This window comes from Papio anubis, chromosome 20 (assembly GCF_008728515.1).
Source record: "Papio anubis isolate 15944 chromosome 20, Panubis1.0, whole genome shotgun sequence".
Classification (NCBI taxonomy): domain Eukaryota; kingdom Metazoa; phylum Chordata; class Mammalia; order Primates; family Cercopithecidae; genus Papio; species Papio anubis.
Window position 1 is genome coordinate 12,135,111 of NC_044995.1, and position 20,356 is coordinate 12,155,466.

General features: G+C 46.9%; 2 protein-coding genes across 7 annotated transcripts; both read left to right on the top strand.

Annotated features, from left to right (window-relative positions):
• The first annotated feature begins 342 nt into the window (after nt 1–342).
• Nucleotides 343–3,987, top strand: ZSCAN4 (zinc finger and SCAN domain containing 4). Its single transcript, XM_003916221.5, has 3 exons — nt 343–1,358; nt 2,756–2,921; nt 3,008–3,987. Exons 1-3 carry the CDS (start codon nt 963–965, stop codon nt 3,745–3,747), a joined length of 1,302 nt encoding a protein of 433 aa, XP_003916270.2. The 5' UTR covers nt 343–962; the 3' UTR covers nt 3,748–3,987.
• Nucleotides 3,988–7,236: 3,249 nt separating this feature from the next.
• Nucleotides 7,237–20,139, top strand: ZNF551 (zinc finger protein 551). Of its 6 annotated transcripts, XM_017952759.3 has the most exons (5): nt 7,237–7,312; nt 8,120–8,257; nt 12,870–13,072; nt 15,976–16,099; nt 17,187–20,139. In XM_017952759.3, exons 3-5 carry the CDS (start codon nt 12,992–12,994, stop codon nt 18,989–18,991), a joined length of 2,010 nt encoding a protein of 669 aa, XP_017808248.2. In that variant the 5' UTR covers nt 7,237–7,312; nt 8,120–8,257; nt 12,870–12,991; the 3' UTR covers nt 18,992–20,139. The 6 variants fall into 6 exon arrangements, with proteins under 6 accessions (XP_017808248.2, XP_017808247.2, XP_003916271.3 ...); XM_017952758.3 differs by lacking the exon at nt 7,237–7,312 and having other exon boundaries at nt 8,030–8,257; XM_003916222.4 differs by lacking the exons at nt 7,237–7,312; nt 8,120–8,257 and having other exon boundaries at nt 12,680–13,072.
• Nucleotides 20,140–20,356: the final 217 nt, after the last annotated feature.

A 20,356-nucleotide genomic window follows, 5' to 3' on the forward strand; every position in this document is an offset into this window, starting at 1 on the left:
TACTAAAAAATACAAAAAATTAGCCGGGCGAGGTGGCGGGCGCCTGTGGTCCCAGCTACTCGGGAGGCTGAGGCGGGAGAATGGCGTGAACCCAGGAGGCGGAGCTTGCAGTGAGCTGAGATCCGGTCACTGCACTCCAGCCTGGGCGACAGAGTGAGACTCCGTCTCAAAAAAAAAAAAAAAAAAAAAGAAATCCTGACCTCAGGTGATCCACCTGCCTCAGCCTCCCAAAGTGTTGAGATTACAGGCGTGAGCCACCATGCCCAGCAAGTTTTGTATTTTTAGTAGAGATGGTGCCTCACCATGTTGGCCAGGCTAATCTCGAACTGCTGACCTCAAGTGATCCACCCTCCTCGGCTTCCCACAGTTCTGGGATTACAGGAGTGAGCCACTGTGCCCAGCCAAGGATATTTCCTAATATTTCTAGTCTATTAAGTGCCTTTTTCAGTAATAAACACTCGCATTTAAACATTTTAAATGCATTCATTGAGATGATTTTATTACATTCTTGTAGCCATATCCTGTTAACGAAGTAAATTGCATTGATTTTTGAATTTTAACCCAAACTTACTGCATTTTAGAAATGAACACCACTTGCAATGTATATGTGGGTAGATTTGATTTTCAAACATTTTGTTTTGGATTATTTTAATGTATTTGTAAAATTTTGATATCAGGAAGTGCTGACCTCAGTAACTAAAGTGGGTAGTGCTTCCTCTTATATGCTCTGGGAGAGTTTATGTTAAGTTATAATCATTTCTTTGAATTCATCCATAGAACCATGTAGGCCTAACTTTTTGGTTGATTTGTCTTTAATTATGCCAGTGGTGCAATTAATTACTTATCTCTTTTCTATTTCTAGCTTGCAGTTTTAAAGAATCTACCAACTGTTGAAAGAAATCCCTAGAGACTCAAGGGACTGAATCATCAAAGTTAAGTCTCTCTGAGATTTATTGCTAAGAATGGCTTTAGATCTAAGAACCATATTTCAGCATGAACCATCCGAGAATAATCTTGGATCAGAAAATTCAGAGTTTCGACGAAGTCAAGGACCTGCTGTTCAGACAGAAGAAGGGATTTCTGAGTTCTCAAGAATGATGCTCAATTCATTTCAAGACAGCAATAATTCATATGCAAGGCAGGAATTGCAAAGACTTTATAGGATCTTTCACTCATGGCTGCAACCAGAAAAGCACAGCAAGGATGAAATTATTTCTCTATTAGTCCTGGAGCAGTTTATGATTGGTGGCCACTGCAATGACAAAGCCAGTGTGAAAGAGAAATGGAAATCAAGTGGCAAAAACCTGGAGAGATTCATGGAAGACCTGACTGATGACATCATAAATCCACCTGCCTTAGTGAGTACAGCATTCTGACTTCTGGGATGAGGGACAAAGGAAAGTAAGAAATAAATCACGGTCAGTTAGAGTTGTCTGGAAGTTAGAGAAGCTATTGGAGGTCCAGTTATTAGTCAGCTCACACTCTCCCACCATTCTCACAAAGAATAATCTTCAACGTCCTAAGTTCTCAAGAAAAAAAGCAAAAAGGTATATATCTTTTTATTCTGTAGGACATATAGGATATTGATGTTTGATTAAGTTAATTTTAGTCTGTATAATGGCAGAGAAATTGACTTTTTTTTTTTTTTTCTGTTGCCCAGGCTGGAGTGCAGTGGCATGATCTCGGCTCACTGCAACCTATGCCTCCCAGGCACAAGCCATTCTCATGCCTCAGCTTCCAGAGTAGCTGGGATTACAGGCGTGCTCCACCAAGCCCGGCTAATTTTTGTATTTTTTATAGAGACAGGGTTTCACCATGTTGGCTGGGCTGGTCTCAAACTCCTGGCCTCAAGTGATCTGCCTGCCTCAGCCTCCCAAAGTGCTAGGATTGCAGGTGTGAGACCGGCCTGAAATTGACATTTAAATGAAGACCTCAAGGTTGAGGAAGAAATGTCTTGACAAGAGCTGGTTCTTCTGTCAGGGAACCCTAATCAAGAAAGACATCCTAAAGAACTATTACAATAGATCCTTATTCTCAGAGCCCATATTTGCAAAATTGCTAAAATTTATTTGTAAGCTTAAAATAAATACCTGAGGCATCTTCTCCATCATTTTCAGATATGTGCAGAGTGGTAAAATATTTGAGTCACCTTAGGTGCATGTTTCCAGGTGAGGTTGAACAAGGCCACAACCTCGCTTCCTATTTTGGTTCCTACGGTGTAAATAAGTGTCCTTTTCACAGTCTATTTAGTGGCACATTTTCACACTTTTATGCTTTTTATTGATAACTTTGTTGTTTAAAGTGAAACTGAAGTAAAATGCTGAAACACTGTCTAGTCTTCCTAAGTGCAAGGAAGTTGCTATGTATTACGGAGATAATACGTGTGTTGGATCCTCTGAGTTCAGACTTAATCAATAAATACATATTAAATGAGGTGTCTTTGAACATATACACACATAAAACAAACTCATGTATTGATCAATTGACAAAAATAATGTGGCCAGAAGCTCACAGGAACTAACCCTGAATTCTTCCTAGGGGAAATGATTCAGTACTTGTAAATTCAACGTCCATGTGACTTTATTAAACATAAGAGCTTGTAGTAACAAGAATAACACCATCAGAGATGGTGGACAAAATATGTGGTAGCCAATACTTGAGGGAGTTTGTGACAGCCTGTCAAGGGCCACTTTTCCAAAAAGTCTTCTGCTACACAACAGATTCAGATACTACAGTGATCTGGCTTTCTTTACAGGTCCATGTCCAAATGCAGGGACAGGAAGCTCTCTTTTCTGACAATATGCCCTTAAAAGATGTAATTGTTCATCTCACAAAACAAGTGTCTGCCAAAACCCCAAGAGAAGCAAACATGGGGACACCCTTCCAGACTTCCCAAGACACTTGCTCAGAAACAGGACAAGGTAAGTCAGGTAAATCTGCACAACTGAGGGGTGTTCTATGTGGACCCCTTCTTGAGTACAACTTCAGTGAGTGTCTATTTTCACAGGACATGAAGATGAACAAGATGGCTGCAACAGTTCTTTGAAAACTACTCAAGTAAATGAAAGTAATACTAATCAAGACAATCAAATAGTTTCTCTAATCATCATCCAGGAAAAGAATGGCCCTAGGCCTAAAGAGGGAGGTGTTTCTTCTGACAACCCATACAATTCAAGAAGAACAGAGCTAGTCACTGCTAGATCCCAGGAAAGGTCCACGAACGGAATTATTTTTCAAGGTGTCCCTATGGAGATGAGAGCAGGGTTTATCTCTCAGCCAGAGCAGTCATCCCCTGAGTCTGCCCCTACCCACCAGAGCAATAAGGGGAACTCCACATGTGAGGTACATCAGAAAGGATCCCATGGAGTCCGAAAATCATACAAATGTGAAGAATGCTCCAAGGTCTTTAAGTATCTCTGTCACTTATTAGCTCACCAGAGAAGACACAGGAATGAGAGGCCATTTGTTTGTCCCAAGTGTCAAAAAGGCTTCTTCCAGATATCAGACCTACGTGTGCATCAGATAATTCACACAGGAGAGAAACCTTTTACATGCAGCATGTGTGAAAAGTCCTTCAGCCACAAAACCAACCTGCGGTCTCATGAGAGAATCCACACAGGAGAAAAGCCTTATACATGTCCCTATTGTAAGAGAAGCTACCGCCAGTCATCCACATACCACCGCCATATGAGGACTCATGAGAAAATTACTCCGCCAACTGTTCCCTCCACACCAGAAGCTTCCTAAGCTGCTGGTCTGATAATGTATATAAATATGTATGCAAGTATGTATATTTTCATAGTATTTATCTACTTAGGATATAATTTCCTGATTATGCTTTCAATTTATTGTCTTGCTTCATTAAAATGTGAGGCTAAGGAGAGCATGGAATTTGTTAGTTTTGTTCACTAAAGTATTCCAAGCAGTTGGGAAAGTGGAATGTTTCTAAGAACCAATAAATTTCTGTTGAATAAATGAATTAATCCATAATGTTGATATCCTTTATTTATTTATTTATTTATTTATTTTTGAGATGGAGTCTCGCTCTGTCGCCCAGGCTGGAGTGCAGTGGCCGGATCTCAGCTCACTGCAAGCTCCGCCTCCCGGGTTCACGCCATTCTCCGGCCTCAGCCTCCCGAGTAGCTGGGACTACAGGCGCTGCCACCTCGCCCGGCTATTTTTTTGTTTTGTTTTGTTTTTTGTTTTTGTTTTTGTTTTTGTTTTTGTTTTTTTGTTTTGTTTTGTTTTGTTTTGTTTTTGAGACGGAGTCTCACGCTGTCGCCCAGGCTGGAGTGCAGTGGCGCGATCTCGGCTCACTGCAAGCTCCATCTCCCGGGTTCACGCCATTCTCCTGCCTCAGCCTCCTGAGTAGCTGGAACTACAGGCGCCCGCCACCGCGCCCAGCTAATTTTTTGTATTTTTAGTAGAGACGGGGTTTCACCGTAGTCTCGATCTCCTGACCTTGTGATCCGCCCGCCTCGGCCTCCCAAAGTGCTGGGATTACAGGCGTGAGCCACCGCGCCCGGCTTGCCCGGCTATTTTTTGTATTTCTTAGTAGAGACGGGGTTTCACCGTGTTAGCCAGGATGGTCTCGATCTCTTGACCTCGTGATCCGCCCATCTCGGCCTCCCAAAGTGCTGGGATTACAGGCTTGAGCCACCGCGCCCGGCCGATATCCTTTTTTAAAAAAAAGAGATGGGGCCAGCCACCGTGGCTCATGCCTGTAATCCGAGCACTTTGGGAGGCCAAGGCCAGCAGATCACCTGAGGTCAGGAGTTCGAGACCAGCCTGGCCAACATGGTGAAACCCTTTCTCTACTAAAAATACAAAAATCAGCAGGGCGTGATGGTGCATGGGGCACTTGTAATCCCAACTACTTGGGAGGCTGAGGCAGGAGAATCGTTTGAACCTGGGAGACGGAGATTGCAGTGAGCTGAGATCGCACCATTGCACTCCAGCCTAAGTGAGAAGAGCGAAACTCAGTCTCAAAAAATAAAAATTCAAATAAAGAGTTGGGGTCTTGCTCTTTCTTTTCTTTCTTTTTTTTTTTTTTTCTTTTTTGGACGGAGTTTCACTCTTGTTGCCCAAGCTGGAGTGCAATAGCACGATCTTGGCTCACCACAACCTCCGCCTCCCAGGTTCTAGCAATTCTCCTGCCTCAGCCTCCCGAGTAGCTGGGATTACAGGCATGCGCCACCACACCTGGCTAATTTTGTATTTTTGGTAGAGACAGGGTTTCTCCATGTTGGTTAGGCTGGTCTCGAACTCCCGACCTCAGGTGATCCACCTGCCTTAGCCTCCTAAAGTGCTGGGATTACAGGCGTGGGCCACTGTGTCTGGCCAAGGTCTTGTTCTTTCACCTAGGCCAGAGTGCAGTGGCACCATCTTAGGTCACTGCGGCCGCAAACTCCTAGGCTCACAAGATCCTCCCTGCTCAGCCTCCCAATTAGCTGGGACCACAGGAGCACAACACCACACCTGGCTAATTTAAAAAAAAAAATTTTTTTTTTGTAAAGACAAGATCTCACTATGTTGCCCAGACTGGTCTCAAACTATCCTCCCACCATGGCCTCCTAAAGTGCTGGAATTATAGTTGTGAGCCACAGGGCCTGGCATTATTCTTTAAAATCCAGCAATGTGCCCACATGAAAAGGCAATGAGTTCCACACTGAGGACACAAACACCAGCTCACCATGCTCCAGTGAGGCTTTTCCTGACTTCTCTCCTGTCCTTACACCACACCCTTTACCGCTGGTGCAGCCACATGGACCTCAAAATGGGTGGAACAGAGGTGGAAATCTGGAAGTAGGTCTTAGATTATGAAAGCAAACTTGCATATGTAAATGATATTATAATGTTTACAATTTATGAGAAATTAATAGCTAAACTTGACCTGAATATGACTGGTGATTGAAAGTTGCAGATTGCTATTTTATTGGCAGATAGTTACCAGAAAAGTCCTTTTTCCCCGTTAATTTCTTCCAAGATGATGGAGATGTGAGGAAGGGAAGCTTATTTCTAGAACCAGTTTGAAAGGTTAGTTTGGAGAAAAAGAATTCCAGGCAAAGCTGAAATAGTAATGCATATGCTAGTCGATTTTGGGGGATACATGTGTGAGTTGGTTTCCACTAGGTAACTGGGGTTCAATCCAACTGACAAACTAGAAGGTGCCCTGTAGAAACGGCCTAAAGGATGGAAGGGGGGAATTCTGCAGCGTAAATTATGATGCTTCTCTGATTCCACCGCCTTAAGAACGGAGAACTGTCAGGCTGCTGTGGATAACGCTGCACTGTGCAGAGAAGCCTGTGCATCCATCCTCTTTCCTGGACCGTCTCCGGGTATTTTGCTATTGTGAGCAAAATACTTGAACCTGCTTATTGGTCCACAGGAAGGAAAAGTTTTGTTTGCAAAGATCTGCATGAAGCAGGGGAAAACTTTGTCAAGGTGGTTTTTCAATCTATTACAGCACCATCAGCAAGGTAAAAACTTAATGTCCATGTCTTCTCCAACACTAGATATGGCTACTGCTTTAGTTTTCTTTTCAGACGGGGTCTGGCTCTGTTGCCGAAGCTGGAGTGCAGTGGTGCCATCAGAGCTCACTGCACCCCCGGCCTCCTGGCCTCAAGGGATCCTACTATCTCAGTTTCCCGAATAGCTGGAGTTATAGGTGAGTCACTACTAATTTTTGTATTTTTTGTAGAGAGAGGCTTTTGCTATGTTGCCCAGGCTGGTCTCCAACTCCTAGGCTCAAGCAATACTCCCGCCAACCTCCCAGCCTCGGCTTCCTGAGCAGCTGGGCCTAAAGGAGTGAGCCATTGAATGCTTTGATTTTAATATCCAAACCCTGAGTACAGTTTATTGGAGTCAGCCGATAGGACAAGGGGGGTAAACAAAGTTCTTTCCCTCCTCACCCCCTGTGTAGAAAATATGTTTGTATTCTGCAGGCTTAATGTGTATCTGACGGTTCTCTCTGACATACCAGCTGCCAGTCTGATTTTACTGGGTGTTTTACGGGTCCTGCAATCACAAATAAAACAATAACCCCTGGCCTCCACCCAACGCCTCACATCAATTATCATATCCCTACTCTGTCAGCGATTACAGCCAGCTTTCACTGATACCCAAGGCCTCCCGCCGCTGACTCTTGGCTTAAAGTCCCCGGATGAAAATGTTGGCAGAAAGGCTTCTGGGACTTGTAGTGCATTACGCGGTGCGCATTGCTCTCTGGGAGCTGAAGTAGGTGGTGAGTTCTGCGCAGGGGCATATGGGGACCGCCTGATAAGCCGCATTGTGGAGACAGAAGGCGGTGAATGTGAGTCCCCCTCGACGGGCAGAGGAGGAAAGCTGGGCTGGAAACTGAGGCGACAGGTCCCAGTGGGACGCGGTGACCCAGGACCGCGGTCTCCTGAAACGTCCGTCCGGAGCCAGGCGTTCTAATGGCCTCTGGGAGTTGTAGTCGTCGGCATCCAGCCACACGTTACCTTCTGGGATCTAGTGTCCGCCAGCACTGCGCAGGCTCCTGGACTCCCTGACGGAGCTTCCTTCGAGCTCAACTGCCCTGGGGCTTCGGAACTCATTCCCGGAGTTTTGTGTATTTGGAATTTCCTCTCTAACCCTGGGAAAGACTGGGCTTCCCTACCAGAGGAAGCAAAAATATCATTGGGCTTTTCATTACAATTGCCATCCTTTATTCTAGCTGGAAGTGGCTTACCCTCTGCAGTAGAGAGTCCATGTTTCTCCTTAGGAGTTGTATTTATATTTCTTTTCTTTTCTCTTCTTTTTTCTTTCTGAGACGGAGCCTCGCTCTGTCGCCCAGGCTGGAGTGCAGTGGTGCGATCTCGGCTCACTGCAAGCTCCGCCTTCTGGGTTCACGCCATTCTCCTGCCTCAGCCTCCCGAGTAGCTGGGACTACAGGCACCCGCCACCACGCCCAGCCAATTTTTTTGTATTTTTAGTAGAGACGGGATTTCACCGTGTTAGCCAGGCTGGTCTCGATCTTCTGACCTCATGATCTGCCCGCCTCAGCCTCCCAAAGTGCTGGGATTACAGGCGTGAGCCACCGCGCCCGGCCGAAGATTTTCTCATTCATTTGTAATCCGTGTAATCCACTTCATTCCAGGCCGCCTCCACTGTCCTGACAGCCCTTCCGAAGTCGAGAGGAGAAGCAGCAACTGAGCTGGAGACTAGGAATGGGCGTGGCTTAACTTCAGACAGCAGGACTTCGGAGAGGAGTCTGGTGGAGATGACCTGGCTTGAGGTAACGATCACCTTCTTCCCGCAGCATCCCCTTTCCCGCTCCCCTTCTGCTGAGAGCTACTTCCACCGCTTAATAAAATCTCCACATTCACTATCCTTCCAGTTGGCCTTTCTGGACACCAGGCAAGAACCGAAGTACCAAGAGGGCAGGGTGTAAAAGGCTGTCACCCTGACTCTCCATTGAGCTGGCTATCACTTAGCCATCCATGGGAGGCAACTGATAGAAGAATATTGTGTTTTTGGTCGGGTGTGGTGGCTCACGCCTGTAATCCCAGCACTTTGGGAGGCGGTGGCAGGCGGATCACGAGGTCAGGAGTTTGAGACCAGCCTGGCCAACACAGTGAAAGCCCGTCTCTACTAAAAATACAAAAATTAGTCAGGTGTGGTGGCATGTGCTTGTAGTCCCAGCTACTCAGGAGGCCGAGGCAGGAGAATCACTTGAACCTGGGTGGCGAAGGTTGCAGTAAGCTGAGACCACACCATTGCACTCCAGCCTGGGTGACAGCATGAGACTCTGTCTCAAAAAAAACCCAACAAAACAATGTTTTTAACACAGGCCCTCCGGGGCTCCAGAGGTTGCAGGCAACCCCTGGATGCTGCTCCAGGCCAGTACAGGGTTCATTCCTGCACCACTCATCAGGCTCCTGCACCCACTTACCTGCATGCTCCCACTCTGGCTAGCACTTTGAGCTTGGGGTGCCGAGTAAGCAAGCCACACCCCTGTTACATCCTGCAAAGGGGTCAAGGGTCAAGGGAACTCTCCTATCTCATAGAGTCACCCCATCTCTATAATTTCATTCTACTTTACTGTCATCAGAAACTTTAGGGTCATCTGACATTCTCCTGCCCATTTAGCAAGGTCTGTCTTGTTGATGGCTCTGTCTCCAATGCTGAAATATGAGCTCTTGTTCCTGTTAGGCCGCCTCCAGGAATTCTCAAAAAGATTTGATCACCTCATGTCAGACATGGCCCTACACCAGCAGACCTGACTTACCACATCTGTGACCTTCCTTGCATTATTCCTTTACTCACTACTTTCAGTTACGCTGTTCTGAAAATGTCAGCTTCTTTCCCATTTTCCACTCTCTACCCTTGGACTTCCCTCTGCCTGGAGCATTGTCCCCGGTAACTGCAGAGCCTCCAAAAATACTCTTATTTTGGGGACTCTGCATTGATTCTCTCCACCCTCTGGAATGATGTAATCCAAAATGTCCACAAAGTCTGCATCTTTGTCTCTTTCATGTCCCTAAAGTTATTCTCTCAGAGAGACCTCCCTGAGCAAACTATCATAAATTGTAACCACCTGTTTCGTAATATAATCTCGAAAATCAAATTCCAGACCCTGCAAGATATAGAAGAGGTGAGTTCTGTCAAGCACTCAATGAAATAATCAAATATATTCCAAATCTTGCAGATAATAGAAAATATCAATTTACTCTGTAAGCCTAGTATAACTTTATTGTAAAAGCTTAAATATAAAAAACCCTGAGAGATGACATTTAATCACCAAACCCACTCATGAATATAGATGCAATGATCCTATTTGCTAGTAAAATTAACAATGAATAAAGATGTCGTACATCCTGAGTTGATCCCCAGGATGCAAGGATTGTTTATTATTAGAAAATAGAGCCGGGCGCGGTGGCTCAAGCCTGTAATCCCGGCACTTTGGGAGGCCGAGGCGGGCGGATCATGAGGTCAGGAGATCGAGACCATTCCTGGCTAACATGGTGAAACCCTGTCTCTACTAAAAATACAAAAAACTAGCCGGGCGTGGTGGCAGGCGCCTGTAGTCCCAGCTACTCGGAGGCTGAGGCAGGAGAATGGCGTGAACCCAGGAGGCGGAGCTTGCAGTGAGCCAAGATCGCGCCACTGCACCCCAGCCTGGGCGACACAGCGAGACTCCGTCTCAAAAAAAAAAAAAAAAAAAAGAAAATAGAGGCTGGGTGCAGTGGCTCATGCCTGTAATCCCAGCACTTGGGGAGGCTGAGGTGGGCGGATCACAAGGTCAAGAGATCGAGACCATCCTGGCCAACATGGTGATCACACCATAGCACTCCAGCCTGAGTGACAAAACTCAGGCACGGTGGCTCACGTCTGTAATCCCAGCACTTTCGGAGGTTGAGGTGGGTGGATCTTCTGAGGTTGGGAGTTCAAGACCAGCCTGACCAGCATGTGCCTGTAATCCCAGCTACTTGGGAGGCTGAGATGAGAGGATCACTTGAGCCCGGGAGGCAGAGGTTGCAGTGAGCTGAGATCAGACCACTGCACTACAGCCTACGTGACAGGCTCAAAAAATTTTTAAAAACATGTTTGTTGTAACTTCTAAGGGAGGAATTAATATATATATATTTTTTGCTGGCAACTTTGATTAATTAAAAAATACAAAAATTAGCTGGGCCTGGTGGTGCATGCTTGTAATCCCAGCTACTCGGGAGGCTGAAGCAGGAGAATCACTTGAACCTGGGAGGCAGAGGTTGTAGTGAGCTGAGATCGTGCCACTGCCCTCCAGCCTGGGCAACAGCAAGACAGGCCAAGCGCAGTGGCTCACGCCTGTAATCCCAGCACTTTGGGAGGCCAAAGTGGGCAGATCACGAGGTCAGGAGTTCAAGACCATCCTGGCCAACATGGTGAAACCCTGTCTCTACTGAAAATACAGAAATTAGTCGGGCATGGTGGCTGGCGCCTGTAGTCCCAGCTACCTGGGAGGCTGAGGCAGAAGAACTGCTTGAATCCGGGAGGCGGAAGTTGTGGTGAGCCGAGATTAAGCCATTGCACTCTAGCCTGGGCAACAGAGTGAGACTCCATCTGGAAAAAAAAACCAAAAAAAACTGATAAACAAATTCGTCTGTGTAGCTGAATTCACAGTCAACATGCAAAAGTCAACATGTAAAACTCATATGCCCTTCCATACACTAACAATGAAAAATATGAAAAGGAAATTAAGAAAACAATTTCATTTGCAATAGTAATGGATAGTAATGTATATGGTCAAATGATCTTCAACAAGGCTACCAAGACCACTCAATGGGGAAACGATGATCTTTTCAGCAAATTATGCTGGGAAAACTAAATATTCACATGCTAAGGAATGAAGGTGAACCCTTACCTAACACCAAAAACACAAATGAACTAAAAATGGAGTAAAAACCTAAACATAAGACCCAAAACTATAAAACGCTTAAAAGAAAATATAGGGTGAAAGTTTTATGACATTGAATTTGGCCATAATTTATTGGATTTGACACCAAATACACATGTGACAAAAGAAAAATAGACCAATTAGACTAAATGAAAATTAAAACTTTAGTATATCAAACATTAATAACAAAGTGAAAGAGAAACCTATTGAATGATAAAAAAATACAGGTTGAACATCCCTGAGCCAAAAATCTAAAATCCAAAATGCTCCAAAATCCAAAATTTTTTTTTTTTTTTTTTTTGGAGACAAGGTCTCCCCCTTTGGCCCAGGCTGGAGTGCAATGGCGCGATCTTGACTCACCGCAACTGCTGCCTCCCAGGTTCAAACGATTCTCCTGCCTCAGCCTCCCAAGTAGCTGGGATTACAGGCGCTCGCCACCACACCCTGCTAATTTTTGTATTTTTAGTAGAGGCGGGGTTTCACCATGTTGGCCAGGCTGGTCTCGAACTCCTGACCACGTGATCTGCCCACCTCGGCCTCCCAAAGTGCTGCGATTACAGGCGTGAGCCACCGCGCCCGGCCCGCCCGACTAATTTTTTTATTTTTAGTAGAGATGGGGTTTCGCTATGTTGGCCAGCCTGGTTTCGAACTCCTGACTTCAGGTGATCCGCCCCCCTGGGCCTTCTAAAGTACTGGGATTACAGGCATGAGTCACCGCGCCCAACCCCCTGAAATAATATTTTTTGCCTCTAGGGGCACGCTGATCTTCGTGGTGTCTGAAATAATGTCTCTAAACACTTAAGTGATCAGTTACAGAAAACACTCCCCAGAAATCTGGGAAAAGCCCCTTTAAGAAGGGGTAAATCGGCCGGGCGCGGTGGCTCAAGCCTGTAATCCCAGCACTTTGGGAGGCCGAGGCGGGTGGATCACGAGGTCAGGAGATCGAGACCATCCTGGCTAACACGGTGAAACCCCGTCTCTACTAAAAATACAAAAAACTAGCTGGACGTGGTGGCGGGCGCCTGTAGTCCCAGCTACTCGGAGGCTGAGGCAGGAGAATGGCGTGAACCTGGGAGGCGGAGCTTGCAGTGAGCCGAGATCGCGCCACTGCACTCCAGCCTAGGTGACACAGCGAGACTCCGTCTCAAAAAAAAAAAACAAAAAACAAGAAGGGGTAAATACCTCCCTCCCCACTGGAGGCCGAAGTCGCCATTTCCCTGCACTGGGCACAGCACCTCAGAATCCCCGTTCGCAGAGGTCAAAGCAGTGGACAAACTCGGAAGAGCTCTGTGGCGTTTTGGCAACTACATTATCCAGAGTGCAGAGCGCTAAACGGCGGTGGAGTTGAGCCAATGATAGCCCAGGATAGGGGCACTTCCGCGCATGCGCAGAGCGACGGGCAGGAACTTCCGGCGTCCTCCTCGTGGCGGTCGTTTATTTTGGCGTCTCTCCTGTCTGTTTGCCCTACCAGTGTCTGCAATTTGGGTCGCGACTGAAGGACGGGACAGAGAAGGCGCGAAAGTGGGCCTGAGGTTCTGCGACGCCACCTCGGGTGAGCTGTGCCAGGCTCGGGATAAGAACCACTGTGTTCGAATGCCCGCCCCGGTCGGCCGCCGCTCACCACCTAGTCGACGGAGCTCAATGGCGGCAGTCGCGCTGAGGGACCCGGCTCAGGTGAGTGCTGCGTCCTGCGGGTCTCGCCTGCCCTCCCCCAGCAGAAGCCCTAAGGCCCAGTGAGGGATGCCTGCTCGCAGCTCTACAGCCCAGGCCCCAGTGCCCTGGACAAGGCGCTCGTGGGTGGGTCCCGTTTCTGACGCCCAGTGTGTACGGCAGTGTGACGGGCAGGGTACTGACGCGTGCAGAACTTGGAGCTGCAACTAAGCCGGGGGGCGGGATTTAGTAGCCTGGGGTACATCTCGGGTCTACAGGAACATAGAGTGAGGCAGAGTTGCACCTGAGGAATTTGACCGTTCTGAGGACACTGGCAGCCTTCGAGATTTGTGAACAGATAGGGACACCAGGCTAGGATTTCCTAAAGCCATCCAAAAGTTGGAAGAACAGGCTGAAGATAGGTAATAGTAGTTAGCCGTAGGAAGACTGAGTTCTTGTCCAAGTTCGCGCAGCTGGTAAAGTCAGCACTGAGGACTGAGGTGCGGAGATAGTGCCGCCAGCCCAGGCCACCTGGCTCCAAAAGTGGGCCAGGGTCATTGGGCGACCTGAGCCTGTGGAACCTGTATGTCGTTGCCTGACTCTCGTGGCTTTTATGTTTCTATAGAGTTCCATAACTGTAGAATGGCTTATGGAGCCTAATTGGTGAGTGGTGTGTGTGTGTGTGACTGGTCCTCACTTCACCCATTATGGTCTCTGAACTAGTGGTGGTCTTGGACTGCTCTCCCGCCTCTCGTCTAGCCTTGGGCCCTGGGACTTTGAGCAAATACAGAGCCCAGAGTCCTAAGTCCAGGTTAGATTATATGAAGCTGTTGGCAGCTGGGGGAAAGGAAGTGTAGGTTGTCCAAGGCATAGTTACCAGTATATGCAAAGGTTTGGAGAGGAGGCTAAGATGGTTCAGGAACCTACAATTATTTTCTTCTCATGAGAACAGGGAGCAGTGTGGTAGAAGTCAGACTCGGAAGGGTTCCCTGAGAAGATGAGTTGTCTATTCGTTACTTAATAGTAACAGTGGGAGGTGTGGAGTGGAGGAGGGAGGTGATCTGGCTCAGGTCTTATTAGGCTCCCTGTGGCTGCAGCATGGGAAGCCGACTGAAAGATGAGGGGGAAGACCTGGGAGGAGACTACTGGGATAGTCCAGGTGAATGTGATAGTAGCTGGGCCAATATGGTGACTGTGAAGATGCGAGAAGCACTTGGATTCTGATTCATTTTATCAGTAGGGCTGCCTGAAATTTTAATTTTGAGGATGAGTGGAGTCAGGGATGACTTAAAGGTTTTATTTTGGCAGTTCGAAGGGTGGAAGCTCCATCAGCTAAGATGGGGAAGTCCATAGTAGGAGTAGTTTTCATTTGAGATATCAGAAGTTTTATTTTTGACCTATTGAGACTGTGAGAGTTTTCAGAGAAATGGTTCATGGGCTGCTGGAACCGTAGGTCGGGAACAGTGAGAAGAGATTCAGAGTAGAGACTTTTCCAAAAGGTAGTGGACAATCTGTGGGCCAGAGTGGAGCTGTGGATCACATTTAGTAGAGGGGAAGCCTGCTCACAATGATAATAATAGTTGCCCAGGAATGGGAGGGGAAGGTCAAAGACTGGTCTCCTGCCTGGGCCCCTGGTTGTGTGAGGTGTTGCGACACAGCTGTTGGACAGAAGTGTTCATGGGGAGGGTCAGAGAGAGATTATGATCTACCATGTGGTCAAGGCTGCTCAGGGGTGAGTAGACAGGAGACGGATGTAGAGGCATAGGAGGTACACAGACAGGATGATGCTAGGACGGGTGCATATTCACCTCTCTGCAGACTCACCAGGATTTTATATTAACTCTTGGTGGGATCTGGGAAGTTTCAGTCAGGCTGTCACATTATCTTAGGAGCGTAATTGGCCATCTGTGGGACTCACTGGGCCGGGGGTAGAGAGCTACTGGGGTTGGACTTTGAATTAGTGGTAGTTGTAGAGAGGAAGGTTGTGACTGGTGGGGGGACAGCAGTCACAGCCCAGAAGTGGAAGAGGCCTTGGTTATCTGAGATCCACAGGTTATCTGAGATCCTTGGTGAGATCCACATCCTTCTCTCCATCTTCCCATTTGAAAGAATACAACAGGGCCCAGTGACACTGATGCCCCCTCTCTTGCCATGCAAGGATCCACAATCTCTTGTAAGGAAACTATCCTGGAAGACAAGAGATTGTGGTTCCTTGCATGGCAGGCTCAGAGCTTAGATATTTGCCCACCAACCTATTGTTGCTGTGGGAGAACACAATGACCAATGGGACCATGAGGAGAGAGGGGGCATCAGTGTCACTGGGCCCTGTTGTATTCTTTCAAATGAGAAGATGGAGAGAAGGATGAACAGCGGGGATGAATTTGGGTTCCTAGGAGAGATACGGATTATAGAATGAACCGTCCCAATCATGGAAAAGCTGTGTGACCGTTGAGGTTGTGGATGTGGGAATGCAGCTGTGTGAGACAGGTGTGGTTCAAAGAGTGATGTGCATGAGAAGAGAGAGAATAAACTGAGGGCCATGAACTGGAGTCATAGGGGTAAAGGGTGAGCCCGTGTTGTGTCTTGGAAGATGAATCTTGGGGACTTCACGGGTATTGCCTGGCAAGACAAACGTCAGATCACACACCCTCTCTATGGCCAATTCTCTCTCTAACTGGTGTTTGTGAGAGGTGTAGCCTACCTGCCAAGCCCAGAGCTTAGATAGCATCTATCTGTTCACACACCTGTTGTTGCTATTCGAGGACTCAGTATCAGTGAAACTGTGGGGAGAGAGTAGGCATCGCTGGCACCGTGGCTGGTTATCTCTGCTGAGGTGGGCAATAGGGTGACCTGGGGATGGATGTTGGGGGCAAGAGGATAATGAACTCTGGGTCTGATCGTGGATTGAACTATTCCTGCTGTGACAGGGTATGACCTTTGAGGATGTGGCCATTTATTTCTCCCAAGAAGAGTGGGAGCTCCTTGATGAGTCTCAGAGGTTCCTGTACTGCGATGTGATGCTGGAGAACTTTGCACATGTAACATCCCTGGGTAAGGTCCTAGCATCCCTCCCAGTGTCTGCTTTTCTTTTTGACCCCGAGAGTTACCTCTGTCTCAGGAGTCTTACTGTCAGCCTAGTGGATCTTATTTTTCTTGTCTTCCCCCTGTCAGGATGACCGTGTACAGATTCATGGTACCTTGTGGCCCAGTTTCTGCCCTTTTCCTCTAGCTGCCATTTCTGTATGCCCACCTGTATCAGAAATTGCAGGCATTGTCGTAATTACCACTTACATGAACTGTGGAGCTCTTTTTACAAGACTCCCTGAGTGTTTTTTGTGAGTGCTGGTCACTCCCTTGTCCTCTCTTTCCTTAAGACTTATATCATTCATGTGTTAGGTGGTAGCACAATGAGGGCTGCAGGGAGAACCCTAGTTGCTTCACAGAGTGAAGAAGGCAAGGTGGTCTCAGAGGAGGCCTGGCCCCAGTGAGTGGCAGCTGGGGAAGGGCATGACATCATGGTTGTGTTAGAATCATATCAGCAGCATTTTGTGTCCAGCAGCATTTTGGTGCAAGTGCCACTGGCCATACCTCGTTTCTACTTCTGCTTCCTTATACAATACTGTGCCGAATTGTCGTTTCATCTGCCACTTCCAGCGTTTGGCTGCCTCCACCCTCTTGGTCTCAGTGTGTCACTTGTCCTCTCCACAGCTCACTTCTTTTCAGTGTTCTTCAGTCTTGACTCACTGTGTTGTGAGGTATGCACACAGCCTCAAATAGTCCTCCTTGATCACCAGCTACCCAGTTTCAATTGGATTTTCCTAGGACTGGACAACAGCAGTCTTCTGCATAGCACGTACATCACTAGCAGACAAAGTCCTGCTGAGGACTTTGGCAGAGAGTGAGTTGGAGACCCTCCTCCTCCTGTGCTGTACCTCATCCTTGTGTCCTTTGCGTGATGAGAGGACATCTCTATAATCTTCAAAAGCCCAGTACTTCAAAGCAGCCTATTCCTCCCCAGTTCCGTTGTTCCCAGAACAGTTCCATGCACTCAGTTCTTGTGTCTCACACATTTTTGTGATACATCTTTCACCTTCCATGAAAGTCAGCATGCATTTCATCAGCATTTCTCTGCTTTCAGGTTATTGCCATGGAATGGAGAATGAGGTGATAGCTTCTGAGCAGAGTGTGTCTACACAGGTCAGGACTTCTAAGGGCGATACACCCACCCAGAAATCTCTCAGTGAGATTAAGATGTGTGTCCCAGTCTTGAAAGACATTTTGCCTGAGGCTGAGCACCAAACCACATCCCCTGTGCAAAAGTCGTACTTGGGCGGCACAAGCGTGAGAGGCTTCTGCCTCAGTGCTGACTTTCACCAGCATCAAAAGCATTACAATGAAGAAGAGCCCTGGAAAGGGAATGTGGATGAGGCTACATTTTTGACAGGCTGCAGATTCCGTGTGTTGAATTATTTCACCTGTGGGAAGGACTTCCCAGCCTCCATGGACCTACTCCAACACCAAGCCACTCCCAGTGGTGAGGAGCCACACAGTAGCAGCAGCAAGCATATACAGGCATTTTTCAATGCAAAAAGTTATTACAAGTGGGGCGAATACAGAAAAGCCTCAAGCCACAAACACACACTTGTTCAGCATCAGAGTGTCTGCTCTGAAGAAGGGCTTTATGAGTGTAGCAAATGTGAGAAAGCCTTCACCTGCAAGAACACACTTGTTCAGCACCAGCAAATTCACACTGGACAAAAGACGTTTGAGTGTAGTGAAAGTGAGGAATCCTTTAGCAAAAAGTGCCACCTAATCTTACACAAGATAATTCACACTGGAGAAAGGCCTTATGAATGCAGTGATCGTGAGAAAGCCTTTATCCATAAATCTGAATTCATTCACCACCAGAGACGTCACACTGGAGGAGTGCGTTATGAGTGTGGTGAATGTAGGAAAACCTTTAGCTACAAATCTAACCTCATTGAACATCAGAGAGTTCACACTGGAGAAAGGCCTTATGAATGTGGTGAGTGCAGGAAATCCTTTAGACAAAGCTCTAGCCTTTTTCGACACCAGAGAGTTCACTCTGGAGAAAGGCCTTATCAGTGCTGTGAATGTGGGAAATCCTTTAGACAAATCTTCAATCTCATTCGACATAGAAGAGTTCACACTGGAGAAATGCCTTATCAGTGCAGTGATTGTGGGAAATCTTTCAGCTGCAAATCGGAACTCATTCAACACCAGAGAATTCACAGTGGAGAAAGACCTTATGAATGCAGTGAATGTGGGAAATCCTTTAGACAATTCTCTAACCTGATTCGACACCGCAGTATTCACACTGGTGATAGGCCTTATGAGTGCAGTGAATGTGAGAAGTCTTTTAGCCGCAAATTTATCCTGATTCAACACCAAAGAGTTCACACTGGAGAAAGGCCTTATGAATGCAGTGAATGTGGAAAATCCTTTACCCGCAAATCTGACCTCATTCAACACCGGAGAATTCATACTGGCACAAGACCTTATGAGTGCAATGAATGTGGCAAATCTTTTAGACAGCGCTCTGGCCTTATTCAGCACCGGAGACTTCATACTGGAGAAAGGCCTTATGAATGTAGTGAATGTGGAAAGGCTTTTAGCCAAAGCGCTAGCCTCATTCAACACCAGAGAGTTCACACTGGAGAAAGACCTTATGAATGTAGTGAATGTGGGAAATCCTTTAGCCAGAGCTCTAGCCTCATTCAACACCAGAGAGGTCACACTGGAGAAAGACCTTATGAGTGCAGGGAATGTGGGAAACCCTTTACCCACAAATCTGACCTTATTCAGCACCAAAGAGTTCACACTGGAGAAAGGCCTTATGAATGCAGTGAATGTGGGAAATCCTTTAGCCGCAAATCTAACCTCATTCGACATCGGAGAGTTCACACTGAAGAAAGGCCTTAAATGTGAAGGGAATGCGCTATTTCTTTATTCAGTATAACAGCCCTGGAGGAGACTGTGGTAGCCACCTTCCTAAATTTAAACTTTGAGCATCCACAGTAGGGTATTCTTCATAAGTTTCAGGTATGTGGGAAGCTCTGAGGAGGTTCATTGTAATTTCTGATCTGCCCAGGCCTATAGCCTGATTTATGTTACTGCCAGTTCCAGAGGCTGAAGCTGTTTCACCCCTACCACCTGGCAGGTGCACACCATGTACGTGAGTCACCTCCCCACAGTGCTCAAAGAAGCAAACGTCTGTACTCTCTTATTTGCTTGGGGAAATTATTAATAGCCCAAGCATGTAGGGGGTCCTCATGTCTTTTCTCTGACTTTATAGACTTGACCCAGTTGTGGTCCAGAGAATCTGAATTGTGCTGTCAAGCTTTCTAAGAAGGATTACCTTTTTTAGGAATATCATTGGTCTCACATGATGGTTGTAATGAATTTTTCCGGATTCTGATTCACCAGCCTGGAAACTGGTGCACATTGCTCCCATTTATAATCTTTTTGTAAAGGCTTTAAAAAAATTTATGCGCCTTTAATCTTGGGGGTTCTATTCATTGCGTAGAATGACTTGTAAGCAGAACAGTGATGTCGGCATGAAGGGGTGAATAGATTTTGTGGAGATCTCAAACTTTTTGTGTGCTCAGAAGGGACAGTGTGATGGCAGAAGACAGCTCTTTGTCCTGTATTGGTTTAATTGGCCTGCTGCCCAAGGCCTCAAAGTAAAAACTGCCAGGCTTTGTGTTCCTGTATTGTGGCCTGGTGCCATTTTTGTCAGGTCAGAGGTCAGCATGAAAAAGAGGCAGTTGTGACAATCCCCAGTGCTTCTGTGAACATGAATTTTGTTCAGTTGTCCACAAGAGATCCACATAATTCCCTAGCACTGTTGAGGGGAATCTATTTCCCAGGTCCTGCAAAGGAGCCATGTGCAGTGTAGACTTGTGCCATTTGTTGTCAGACTATAGGCGTAGAGGTGAAGTTACAGGAGCAACTGTAATTGGGACAGAAACTCCAGGTAAATAGGGAGTGGAGAAGACTGCAGTAATTAGATGGAATGCCTCTTCTATTTTTTTTTTTTTTTTTTTGAGACTGAGTCTGGCTCTGTCGCCCAGGCTGGAGTGCAGTGGCCGGATCTCAGCTCACTGCAAGCTCCACCTCCCGGGTTCACGCCATTCTCCTGCCTCAGCCTCCCGAGTAGCTGGGACTACAGGCGCCCGCCACCTCGCCCGGCTAGTTTTTTTTTTGTATTTTTAGTAGAGACGGGGTTTCACCGTGTTAGCCAGGATGGTCTCGATCTCCTGACCTCGTGATCCGCCCGTCTCGGCC